The sequence below is a fragment of the Entelurus aequoreus genome, linkage group LG08 (genome assembly GCF_033978785.1).
Source record: "Entelurus aequoreus isolate RoL-2023_Sb linkage group LG08, RoL_Eaeq_v1.1, whole genome shotgun sequence".
Taxonomy (NCBI): domain Eukaryota; kingdom Metazoa; phylum Chordata; class Actinopteri; order Syngnathiformes; family Syngnathidae; genus Entelurus; species Entelurus aequoreus.
The window spans coordinates 44628382-44641435 of record NC_084738.1 but is presented as its reverse complement, the minus strand read 5'-3'; the positions used below and the strand labels follow the sequence as shown (position 1 = coordinate 44641435).

Sequence of the window (13054 nt, the reverse complement as noted above, 5' to 3'; positions counted from 1 at the left end):
TGTCTATCCTTCCAGTCAGGGTTTTTTAAATTTTGTTTCTATCTTCATTTGAGCCTGATGCTATCACGTTAGCTCCGTAGCTAAGTTAGTTAGCTTCAATTGTTAAGCTTCGCCAAGCTGGAAATTATTAACTGTGTATTTACATGTTCGTGGTTTAATAGTATTGTTGATCTTCTGTCTATCCTTCCAGTCAGGGTTTTTTTTAAATTTTGTTTCTATCTGCATTTGAGCCCGATGCTATCACGTTAGCTCCGTAGCTAAAGTGCGTCAACGATGTATTGTCGTGGAGATAAAAGTCACTGTGAATGTCCATTTCGCGTTCTCGACTCTCATTTTCAAGAGGATATAGTATCCGAGGTGGTTTAAAATACAAATCCGTGATCCACAATAGAAAAAGGAGAGTGTGTGGAATCCAATGAGACCTTGTACCTAAGTTACGGTCAGAGCGAAAAAAGATACACCCTGCACTGCCTCTCTAGTCCTTCACTCTAAAGTTCCTCATCCACGAATCTTTCGTCCTCGCTCAAATTAATGGGGTAATCATCGCTTTCTCGGTCCGAATCTCTCTCGCTCCATTGTAAACAACGGGGAATTGTGAGGAATCCTTCCTCCTGTGACGTCACGCTACTTCCGGTATAGGCAAGGCTTTTTTTTATCAGCGACCAAAAGTTGCGAACTTTATCGTCGTCGTTCTATACTAAATCCTTTCAGCAAAAATATGGCAATATCGCGAAATGATCAAGTATGACACATAGAATGGATCTGCTATCCCCATTTAAATAAAAAAAAATCATTTCAGTAGGCCTTTAAGTTGCAATTACAGTTCCAAGCCTAAGACAGTAGTGTATAGTTTAGGTAGGGCTGGGTAATTTAATGATTGTGATCGATGTTCGTGATTAAATTCAGTTTGATCATGGGGATCAGCTGTTAGAATGTATTACCTCGATCAAACAAGGCGGAAATGTCTGTTAAAAGATACAATCCGTCCATCCATGTTCTACCGCTTGTCCCTCTCGGGGTCGCGGGGGTGCTGGAGTCTATCCCAGCTGCACTTGGGCGGAAGGCGGGTTACACCCTGGACAAGTCGCCACCTCTTCGCAGGACCCGCAGTAGTAAACAGTAGGGATGCAACCGTGCTCTGTATAATCCTGCACGGAACAATCCGCCTTTATTGACCGTTGTCCTGTGTGTGATTGTGCGCATGTACGTGTACGTGTGAATGTGTAACTCCGTGTGTGCACGACCATCCCTATCCTCCGTCGTGAAAGTCAGGCTCGTCACGACATAATTAATGTTCAATCAGTGAAGTGATTTGTGATTTATATTTATATAGCGCTTTTTTATAGTGACTCAAAGCACTTTACATAGTGAAACCCAATATCTAAGTCACATTTAAACCAGTATGGGTGGCACTGGGATCGAACCTGGAAACCTCAAGTTGTTGGCACGGCCGCTCTATCAACCGAGCTACGCCGCCCCAATCAGTGTTGTGCTTTGTCTTCCTTACACAGCTGGAAGTGGAGTACATAAGAATAAAATAAAGAAATATGGCTAACACTAGCATAGAAATTGAAACACAACATTGAAAAGAAGCAGCGACTTCAGTGACAGACTTTATTCTCATCGACTGCTGCAGCTCACCAGTGAGACTGCCCTGAATGTGGACTCGCAGGCATGCACATAATGTCTTTGTGACTAAACTACGGTAGGCTATTGGTCCCAACTGGGAGAACAAACACACCTTCTAATTTAATCAGAAAAAAAGAAAATGTTCTATCTAAATATTTTTGAATCCGACTTTTTGTTTCGGTGTTTGCTCTGATTCAACTTCTCTGATATAACATGTACTAAAACACTCTGCAGACACTTTTTGTTCAAAACGTTTTTGAGTTTGTGGATAACCCGGCACAGCCCAAAGAGGCAACGTGGGTCCCCCCTCCAATGAGTTTACCACTCATGGGAGGGGCCATAGAGGTTTGGTGCAGTGTGAGCTGGGCGGCCGCCGAAGGCAGAGCACTTGACAGTCCGATCCTTGGCTACATAAGCCACGTCATCTTGCTGGGGGGTAGGGAGCCTGAGCTGGTGGGCGAGGTGGAGAAGTTCCAGTTTGTTTACTGCAGTATGAAGTTTGTGATGACAAGTAAAAAACAAAATAACTTTTAGAGGAAAAAAAGTTGTTTTATTTTACTATCACAAAATATAATGGAAAAAGTAGCAAAACTGTGGTCCTAAAACCGAGGTACGGACCGCAGCGTGGGTTACTTGTACCGTTGCACCTCTTGTAAACACAATCATAAATGAGAACAAAATGACAGTTGTCAGCTGTTAGCATATATTACCTTGCTCAAACATGGTGGACATGTCTGTTACAAAATATAGCAGTCGCAAACAGTAGGGATGCAACGGTACTCTGTATTATCCTTCACAGGACAATCTGCCTTTAATGATATGAAAAAATGAATCGTGATATTTTTTGGACAAATCGCTAAGCCCTAGTTTACAATGTTTTTTTTTGTTCCCTAAAAAGTGTTTATGCTGTACGTACTGTATTTATACGCACCAGTTGTTTGATTGTAATGTCCATCTTATTGTAGTTTTCATTCACATATTTGGAGTTGCTGAAATCGCCTTGTAAAATCATTAATGCTAATCATCAGGGTTTGGTTCGATGACAAAAAATGTACAGAATTCGGTACACATTCCTAGCTTATTGTGTTTTTATTTGTATGGTTAAAGTGGAGGAACCAGTGAAATCTCAACCTGCGGGAAAAATATTAGAAACAAAACCAAAAAGCATTATAATTTAGGTGGGTCGTTATTTGCCTAAGGCATTTGAAAGCAGGCGCTTACTAGCGATTATTGAGGACTGTTGTATGTCACAATGTATAACAAGCACATATTCTAACTTTATTCATGGTTCAGAGTGCGTGAGAATGTGGTCTCCTTAGACCACAATGGTCATTCATTAACAAGTATACCGCACAACAAAGCAGCAACTGAACCAATGTTGTAATAAGCTAACCTAGCATGAGCTTGCTTGGAGCCATCAGAAAGCGTAACACGCATGACTTTCACATCAACAGCTGAGTAGCAACATTTTGATTCGCATGGAGAGCTACTGTAGATAAAGCTGCTGTATTTGTATACTGACCACTCATCATACTTCCAATGCAGCTACTGACGAAACAACACCAGGAGGTTGTTTTCTAGCCGTATCTGTTAATGTCAGTGTTTTTTCATCTGGGGCTAATTAAAGGTGTTTTGCTTTGGTGAGGTACGTACCCGGCGACTGTTGGAGACTCAGCGGTAAATTAAATACAGGCATTATAGGAGTATTTACAGTAAAAAAAAATGGCACAAGACTTTGTCGGCCTTCTTTTGTCTGGCATCTGGTTTGATGGTGAGGGTCATGAGCGGAAAGTCGTTTGGCTAAAGAGGTTAGCGCCCTCCAGGAGTTCAGGTAATGTGATTTGTGCAACAGGGAGGAAGACTCGTGCTCAACCCCTTGTTGCCGGTATTTGCTAATTGTTTTCCCAAGGCCTATACTGGCTTACTAACATCCCTGCCTTGAACTTCATTTGGACACAATATTAGCATAGTTGCATATGAACACAGTATTTTCTCAGTGCTGAATTTCCCTATCAGACTTTTGCAGACAGAGTTCTGGGCTGGGGACGCTGGCTGATCCCGCTGTCTGTGGCCATCTCCTGCTACGGCAGTCTCAACTCCTCCATCATCTCTGCCTCCAGGTCACATTCACATTTTCAAATGGCGTTTAAAGACATCTCTCTGTGGTTTATCCTCGCCAAGCAATGATCACACAGTCTTGTCTTCTCCCATAGATTGTATTTTGTCGGTTCTCGAGAAGGCCACCTCCCCAACCCCCTGTCCATGATCCACATTGAGCGCTACACTCCCATCCCTGCCCTCCTGTTTAATGTTGGTATCTTCATGTTTTTATTTTACCAAAAGTGAAGCGAGAAGTTATATTTTGGTTTCCCTTAGTTGCTTTGGTTGTTAACATAAAGGGTTTTTTGTCTTTAGTCTATTGGTAACTCACTTTGTAATGCACATTATTGCCATCTAGTGGATTGGCATAAAATGATATCACACAGAACATCACTTTTCATTACAGTGTTATTGAATTCTCATCCATCCATCCATCCATTTTCTACCGCTTGTCCCGTTCGGGGTCGCGGGGGGTGCTGGAGCCTAACTCAGCTGCACACGGGCGGAAGGCGGGGTACACCCTGGACAAGTCGCCACCTCATCGCAGGGCCAACACAGACAGACAGACAACATTCACACTCACATTCACACACTAGGGCCAATTTACTGTTGCCAATCAACCTATCCCCAGGTGCATGTCTTTGGATATTTTCTGTAAATATTTAACGTGTTTAAGTCCACTGTGGATAATGCATCTTTTTACTGTATGTATTTTCCTTCTGCAGGGCGTCATGTCTCTAGTGTACCTGACCGTGCCGGATGTGCTCCGTCTGATTAACTACTTCAGCTTTAACTACTGGCTCTTCATTGGCCTGTCAATCGTCAGCCAGATCTACCTCCGCTTTAAGTACCCCAACATGCACAGACCCGTAAAGGTAGTTGCGCATATTTGCAGACAGGATTCCTCCAGTCAGACTCTGAATACTTAAACTGCCTGTCATTGTGTGTCCCTGCAGCTGTCCCTGTTCTTCCCATTCGTTTACTGTTTGTGCACCCTCTTCCTGGTGGTAGTGCCGCTGTACAGCGACACCATCAACTCCTTGGTGGGGATTGCCGTGGCACTGTCCGGCGTGCCCGTCTACTTTGTCTGCATCCACCTGCCAAGCAGCTCCAGGCCAGCCTACCTCAAAAAAATAATCAGTAAGAAAGAATTTTGCTCTTTGGAGAATGTGACAGCTTTCCTGCGATACAAGACAAAATGAAAATATTAGTTGGAAAACAACCAAAAGACAGGCCTGGTCCGATAATCAATAAATCAATTAATTAACAATAAATTAAAGTAAACTTGTTCATTTTGCCCGCATCCATAAATAGCCAAATCCGTATGTGCTTATCTTCTGTCGATTTTTAAACAGACTGCAAAAGGGTTCACTCTTTGCATCACTCTCAGCAACTGATCACGTTTATTCACTAGCAGAATTAAATGAAGTGAGTGAATCCTCTTGTCAGTTATCCACTACCTTAGTCTCAATTGGTGGAGGCAGAGCTGCTGGTTTACACACCCAGCATGCATCAACAGGGCCCTGCTAGACTTAGACAATTGTTATAGATCTCTAAGAGAAATTGGAAATTACTCGTGAGAAACACCGCAAGGTAACAGAAATTAGGAGGAAAAAAGATGATTGCAAAGCCAGAGGTCTCCGTGTGGGAATGTTTTGGCTTCAAACCAAATGAGCAAGATGAACCAATCAACACGGCGTGAATGTGCCAGTATGACCCATTTGTTTGAAAGTGATGGCAACCAAAAAGTCACTCATCAAAGTTTTTCCAACAGCGGAAAAAAATGCATTTCAAGATGTTCAATATTTATTGAAGTGCAGTTTTTGGTATCAGTGATGGGGAGTCAGTTTTATATGTATTGTTTGTTTACTTATTTAGAATACTTAAAAGTTCTTCACCTTCCAATTGCAATGGTGAAGTGAAGTGAAGTGAAGTGAATTACATTTATATAGCGCTTTTTTCTCAAGTGACTCAAAGCGCTTTACATAGTGAAACCCAATATCTAAGTTACATTCAAACCAGTGTGGGTGGCACTGGGAGCAGGTGGGTAAAGTGTCTTGCCCAAGGACACAACGGCAGTGACTAGGATGGCGGAAGCGGGGATCGAACCTGCAACCCTCAAGTTGCTGGCACGGCCGCTCTACCAACCGAGCTATACCGCCCCATGGTATAGGTGAATGGTGAAGAATACAAAGGTTTATTTGGCTTTGAAAAGGTTACTTGCCTTATCACTATTATATATTATGATTACATTAGTGCTTGAATAAAACAAATAATGAATTAAAATAATGCTGGCAATAATATAATTTATCGGCAATAATTTGTGGGAAAATATATTGTCCAATAAAAGACAAAAGTTCTCAAATATGATAACAAAAGAAAATCCAAAAAAATCTAAGTCTACTTGTTTGGTCGAAGGCCAAGGAGAAAGAATGGGTTTCAAGATGAGTTGTGTGTTACACACAATGCTAAAAAAGCCAACACAATATCGAGTGGTGTAATTGTAACATAGCTGAATAAAACATCATAATTCAGTCAACTCTCATTTATCACTGTTGATTAGTTCTGGGTCTGACTGTGGTAAATACATTTCTGCTAAGCAAATTGTTAATTATAAATCAAATATTTTCAAAGATAAAGCATAAAAACTTGTTATAGTAATGCTGCCGGAGGCTGAGCTAATCAGTGGCCACGATACTGATTTGGTTTTGTCTCATCCAGTGGCCAATACTTCTGCTGTATTGATATTTTTAGTTTTCTTAGCCATTTTAATGCTTGATTTGGCCTAAAAATACATATACGCTTTAAAGAAAATCTGCAATAGATTGAAGCCTCAAACTTACAAGCGCAATGTGGTGAAGAACCACTGTACAACTATGTATAATTTCAATAAAACAATAAATAATAATTGTATGATTTTTATAAAGGCTTTTTTAGATGGATATCCTTTACATTTAGTTAAAAAAATTTTTTTTATAATTATAAAAATCTTATTGCTTGTTTGATTTAGAGGACATACAGTCGTGGTCAAAAGTTTACATATACTTGTAAAGAACACAATGTCATGGCTGTCTTGAGTCTCCAATAATTTCTACAACTCTTATTTTTTTGTGATAGAGTGATTGGAGCACATACTTGTTTGCCACAAAAAACATTCATGAAGTTTGGTTCTTTTATGAATTTATTATGGGTCTACTGAAAATGTGACCAAATCTGCTGAGTCAAAAGTATACATACAGCAATGTTAATATTTGGTTACATGTCCCTTGGAAAGTTTCACTGCAATAAGGCGCTTTTGATAGCGACCCACAAGCTTCTGGCAAGCTTCTGGTTGAATTTTTGACCACTCCTCTTGATAAAATTGGTGCAGTTCAGCTAAATTTGTTGGTTTTCTTCAGCATTGTCCACACGTTTAAGTCAGGACTTTGGGAAGGCCATTTTAAAACCTTAATTTATAATATTGTGGCCAAACAGCTCAATTTTTGTTTCATCCGACATCACATGGCCAAAGATAAGACCTTCTGGAGGAAAGTTCTGTGGTCAGATGAAACAAAAATGTAGCTGTTTGGCCACAATACCCAGCAATACGTTTGGAGGAGAAAAGGTGAGGCCTTTAATCCCAGGAACACCAACCCTACCATCAAGCATGGTGGTGTTAGTATTATGCTCTGGGCCTGTTTTGCTGCCAATGGAACTGGTGCTTTACAGAGAGTAAATGGGACAATGAAAAAGGAGGATTACCTCCAAATTCTTCAGGACTACCTAATATCATCAGCCCGGAGGTTGGGTCTTGGACGCACTTGAGTGTTCCAACAGGACAATGACCCCAAACACACGTCAAAAGTGGTAAAGGAATGGCTAAATCAAGCTAGAATTAAGGTTTTAGAATGGCCTTCCCAAAGTCTTGACTTAAACCCCATTGAGAACATGGGGACAATGCTGAAGAAACAAGTCCATGTCAGAAAACCAACACATTTAACTGAACTGCACCAATTTTGTCGAGAGGAGTGGTCAAAAATTCAATCAGAGGCTTGTGGATGGCTACCAAAAGTGCCTTATTGCAGTGAAACTTGCCAAGGGACATGTAACCAAATATTAACATTGCTGTATGTATACTTTTGACCCAGCAGATTTGGTCACATTTTCAGTAAACCCATCATAAATTCATAAAATAACCAAACTTCATGAATGTTTTTTGTGACCAACAAGTATGTGCTCCTATCACTCTATCACAAAAAAATAAGAGTTGTAGAAATGATCTGAAACTCAAGACAGCCATGACATTATGTCCTTCACAAGTGTATGTAAACTTTTGACCACGACTGTACATGTATTCAGCTTGATAAAATACTAGGTCTGTATTTTATTTATTCGTTTGTTTGAATTTGGACAGTAAATATTAATCAATGTGTCAGCAAAAATAGCTTCAACATAAATATCCTGGAATTATCACAAAAGCTAAATTGCATCCATTGTCCTAGGGCAGGTACACTACCGTTCAAAAGTTTGGGGTCACATTGAAATGTCCTTATTTTTTAAGGAAAAGCACTGTACTTTTCAATGAAGATAACTTTAAACTAGTCTTAACTTTAAAGAAATACACTCTATACATTGCTAATGTGGTAAATGACTATTCTAGCTGCAAATGTCTGGTTTTTGGTGCAATATCTACATAGGTGTATAGTGGCCCATTTTCAGCAACTATCACTCCAGTGTTCTAATGGTACAATGTGTTTGCTCATTGGCTCAGAAGGCTAATTGATGATTAGAAAACCCTTGTGCAATCATGTTCACACATCTGAAAACAGTTTAGCTCGTTACAGAAGCTACAAAACTGACCTTCCTTTGAGCAGATTGAGTTTCTGGAGCATCACATTTGTGGGGTCAATGAAATGCTCAAAATGGCCAGAAAAAGAGAACTTTCACCTGAAACTCGACAGTCTATTCTTGTTCTTAGAAATGAAGGCTATTCCACAAAATTGTTTGGGTGACCCCAAACTTTTGAACGGTAGTGTAGTAACACACAAACACAGAGTTAGACACTATGGACACAATAGACAAACAATAACACCACAGGTACAAATAATGAGTTTTAAAAGAGAGTCCATAGAGAAGTTAATCTATGGGAGCATAACTGGTTTGACTTCAACCAATGTTTAAGGACCCCACAGTTTCTTATGTGCTCCGGTAAAGTATTCCATAATGCTGTGCTTCTAATAGACAGTACCATTTGGCTGAATTTAGTCCTGCGCCTTTGAATACTACAGTCTCCGCTGGTTAGTGCTCTCGTTCTGACTCCAATGTTGTTGTTTTTTTACATATAAACAGTCCATTTAGAACTTTAAAAACAGGGGAAGCATCCAGAAAGTTTTGCTAGCTCCAAAAATCAAAAATATTATACAAACCCCAAAACCAGTGTGTAATTTGTAAATAAAAACAAAATACAATGATTTGCAAATCCTCTTCAACCTATATTCAATTGAATAGACTGCAAAGACAAGATACTTAACGTTCGAACTGGAAAACTTTATTTTTTTGCAAATATTAACTCATTTGGAATTTGATGCCTGCAACATGTTTCAAAAAAGCTGGCACAGGTGGCAAAAAAGACTGAGAAAGTTGAGGGACGCTCATCAAACACTTATTTGGAAAATCCCACAGGTGAACAGGCTAATTGGGAACACGTGGGTGCCATGATTGGGTATAAAAGCAGCTTCCATGAAATGCTCAGTCATTCACAAACAAGGATGGGGTGAGGTTCACCATTTTGTGAACAAATGCGTGAGCAAATTGTCGAACGGTTTAAGAACATTTCTCAACGAGCTATTGCAAGGAATTTAAGGGTTTCACCATCTACAGTCCGTAATATCATCAAAAGGTTCAGAGAATCTGGAGAAATCGCTGCCCGTAAGCAATGATATTACGGACCTTGGATCCCTCAGGCGGTACTGCATCAAAAAGCGACATCAGTGAGTAAAGGATATCACCACATGGGCTTAGGAACACTTCAGAAAACCACTGTCAGTAAGTACAGTTTGTCGATACATCTGTAAGTGCAAGTTAAAACTCTACTATGCAAAGCGAAAGCCATTTATCAACAACACCCAGAAACGCTGCCGGCTTTGCTGGGCCCAAGCTCATCTAAGATGGACTGATGCAAAATGAAAAAGTGTTCTGTGGTCTGATGAGTCCACATTTCAAATTGTTTTTGGAAACTGTGGATGTTGTGTCCTCTGGACCAAAGAGGAAAAGAACCATCCAGATTGTTATAGGCGCAAAGTTCAAAAGCCAGCATCTTTGATGGTATGGGGGTGTATTAGTGCCCAAGGCATGGATAACTTACACATCTGTGAAGCCACACTTAATGCTGAAAGGTACATACAGGTTGTGGAGCAACATACAGTATGTTGCCATCCAAGCAACATTCTCATGGACTTCCCTGCTTATTTCAGCAAAACAATGCCAAGCCACGTGTTACAACAGCGTGGCTTCATAGTAAAAGAGTGCGGGTACTAGACTGGCTTGCGTGTAGTCCAGACCTGTCCACCATTGAAAATGTGGGGCGCTATATAAAGCCTAAAATATGACAACGGAGACCCCGGACTGTTGAACAACTTAAGCTGTACATCAAGCAAGAATGGGAAAGCATTCCACCTGAAAAGCTTAAAAAATTGGTGTCCTCGGTTCACAAACGTTTACTGAGTGTTGTTAAAAGGAAAAGCCATGTAACACAGTGGTACAAATGCCCCTGTACCAACTTTTTTGCAATGTGTTGCTGCCATTAAATTCTAAGTTAATGATTATTTGCAAAAAAAAAATTTGTTTCTCAGTTCAAACATTAAATATCTTGTCTTTGCCGTATATTCAATTGAATATAAGTTCAAAAGGATTTGCAAATCATTGTATTCTGTTTTTATTTACAAATAACACAACATGCCAACTTCACTGGTTTTGGGTTTTCTACTTACTTACAATAATAACTTACAATAATGATAATGCAAGGGCTTCCTGTCTAGTGTTGTTTTTAAGTGTTTTCTTAAACCGCAACTTGAGTGGCTTTTATGTGCTCTCAGATGTGTGAGACCAAGTTGTGTAGCAATAGTTGATGTGACTAAACATCATAGTGTGCATATAAACCTTTGTAGACTCTACCGTCAAGTATGGCATTACACGTTTAAAGTTTGCCAAGTTCAATTTAACAATGTTAGCAATTTTTTTTAACATGGTTTTGAAAGTTAAGTTTGAATCAAAGGTTCCTCTGAGATATTCAAATTGTTGGACCCCTCTAAATGCTCTTCATTGACCAGAACAGATGGCTGCTCAGCCCCTGCTGGCTGACGTGAGAAGAATCTGCATACCGTTTTTTAGTATTAAGTGTAAGCAGGAGTTTTGGAGGCAGAGAGAAACTGGAACCATGGCTACGGACAGAATTGCAGCTGCATCAGCTTTTGTTTTGGCATCTGTATCCAGAAGTGTATAATCAACATATAATGTATTTTTACTGTGTTGCAAACCTAGGGCAAGTCATTTCCATACAGACTCAATAATATCAGCCCCAATACTGAACCTTGGGGGACTCCAGCAGAGCAAATGAGATCAAATGAGCAGGACTGTTTAATTGTAATAATCTCAGTGAGATATGATTTAATCCAGCAGAAGGCACTTTCAGAAAAGTCAAATAATGTTAACTTGGCCAGTAGAGCATTGTGATTTAATGTGTCTAAGGCATGTTTCACGTCAAGGAATACAGCACCTACAGAGCCACCTAACAAATGTTTCATATATATTTTTTAAGTAACAAGTGGCTGTATATTCTTATATAAGATTTTTTTTAAAAAATAGTTGTATTGTTATTTTCTAGACGCCATCTCAACTTACACCCAAAAACTGTGCTACTGTTGCGTGGCCTCGCCCGACATCGACCTGGACAATGTAGACCTCGACAAGATGGAGTGAAGGACTGGAGGGGGACGGACGACAACTTTGAGCTGATGACAATCAAGTAGACTTTTTTTTTCTTTGGAAGGAGGAAGAAGAAACTGGTACAGGCACACACACAGTATACTTTCTGGTGATGAAACACATTACCCACACAAGCACACATCCACAATATGACTGGACACCAGTAAAGAAATGTTATCTCAAAAGTGTGCTGCTGGTTCTATTTTTAGAATACTGTTTATTTTAAATATATACACATACATGTTTTATGTACACCATACAATGTACAGTATAGAGCTATCTCTACTTGGGTTGGGTTTTTGGTCTTCGACTGGTATCAAAAAGTGTTACATCAGCAAATTTGCTAATGATTGTATTAATTCTGACATGACTTGATCGCAGAGACTCTTGTGTAATGTTTTTTAATGTTATCAACACTGCTGGTTACTTTCAGAATCAAACACACTTGACCTGTTACTACAGATTGTCGCCACATTGCTTGAATTTCATGTGATCTCCGGGATATTCCACCAGCTTGGACCTTTTTTTTCCCTTCTTTCACGGGGTTGCACATTCTATACGGTCTTAAACTTCTCCTGATCAAGTGCCATCAAGCGGCGCTAGCTGGGTCAGTGTAGCGCTGTAGCACTGTTTTCGTAAACTTAATGTGCCTTCTGTGAGAGTTTCCTGCCAATGTCTAAGCCAGTTATTGTCGTTGAAATTACCTGTTGGATGCAGTCCCACTATAGGGGGACAATTGTGTTTAGTGTCACGTCCACAAGATTGTGCTTTAGTAATTAGTGGGATTATGCTAACTTGTTCTAGCTCTTCTTAGAGATGGGTTTTAATCTAGGAACACACAGCCTTTACTATTGCCATATGTGTATTTTGGTGTCTCATTAGATACCAAATGTGTGTACTTTGACAAATGTTCTTGAGATGCTTGTTGTTATATTATTTATTTAAATAAGAACAACCATTTGACCTTTTTTTCTTTGCCATAGTGGGCTATGATGTTTTTATATGCATATGTGTGTATATATATATATATATATATATATATATATATATAAATGTTAATAAAGTTGAACACATTTATTAGTCTCAATAACTGACCTTCGTCTCCCTCTGTTGGAAAGATGAGCAATTAACATGGAATTACAGCACCGTGACACTAGAAGCTAGTGTCCTACTCTGTTTTGGGGAGTGACTCGTCACCCCTCAGTGCAGTGCTCGTCAATTATTTCTGTCATGGCCCCCACATAATAGATTGTAAACTTCGATATACTTTACTAACATACTGTGTGAGTTAAATTCGTTGTGACAACAATTTTTTTTCTTTTTTATTCATGTCATTACTTCTCCATGGTGCCACCTGTGTTAG

At 39.7% G+C, this 13054-nt stretch overlaps 1 protein-coding gene across 2 annotated transcripts in view; it reads left to right on the top strand.

Annotated features, from left to right (window-relative positions):
• si:dkeyp-120h9.1 (Y+L amino acid transporter 2-like) overlaps window positions 1-12712 on the top strand; it is a 29807-nt gene extending 17095 nt beyond the window's left edge. For both annotated transcript variants that reach the window (XM_062056581.1, XM_062056582.1), the window contains exons 8-12: window positions 3646-3749; window positions 3843-3939; window positions 4455-4604; window positions 4686-4869; window positions 11591-12712. In XM_062056581.1, coding sequence (XP_061912565.1) covers window positions 3646-3749; window positions 3843-3939; window positions 4455-4604; window positions 4686-4869; window positions 11591-11685 — 630 coding nt within the window. In that variant the 3' untranslated portion in view covers window positions 11686-12712. The remainder of the gene's footprint in view (window positions 1-3645; window positions 3750-3842; window positions 3940-4454; window positions 4605-4685; window positions 4870-11590) is intronic.
• Window positions 12713-13054: the final 342 nt, after the last annotated feature.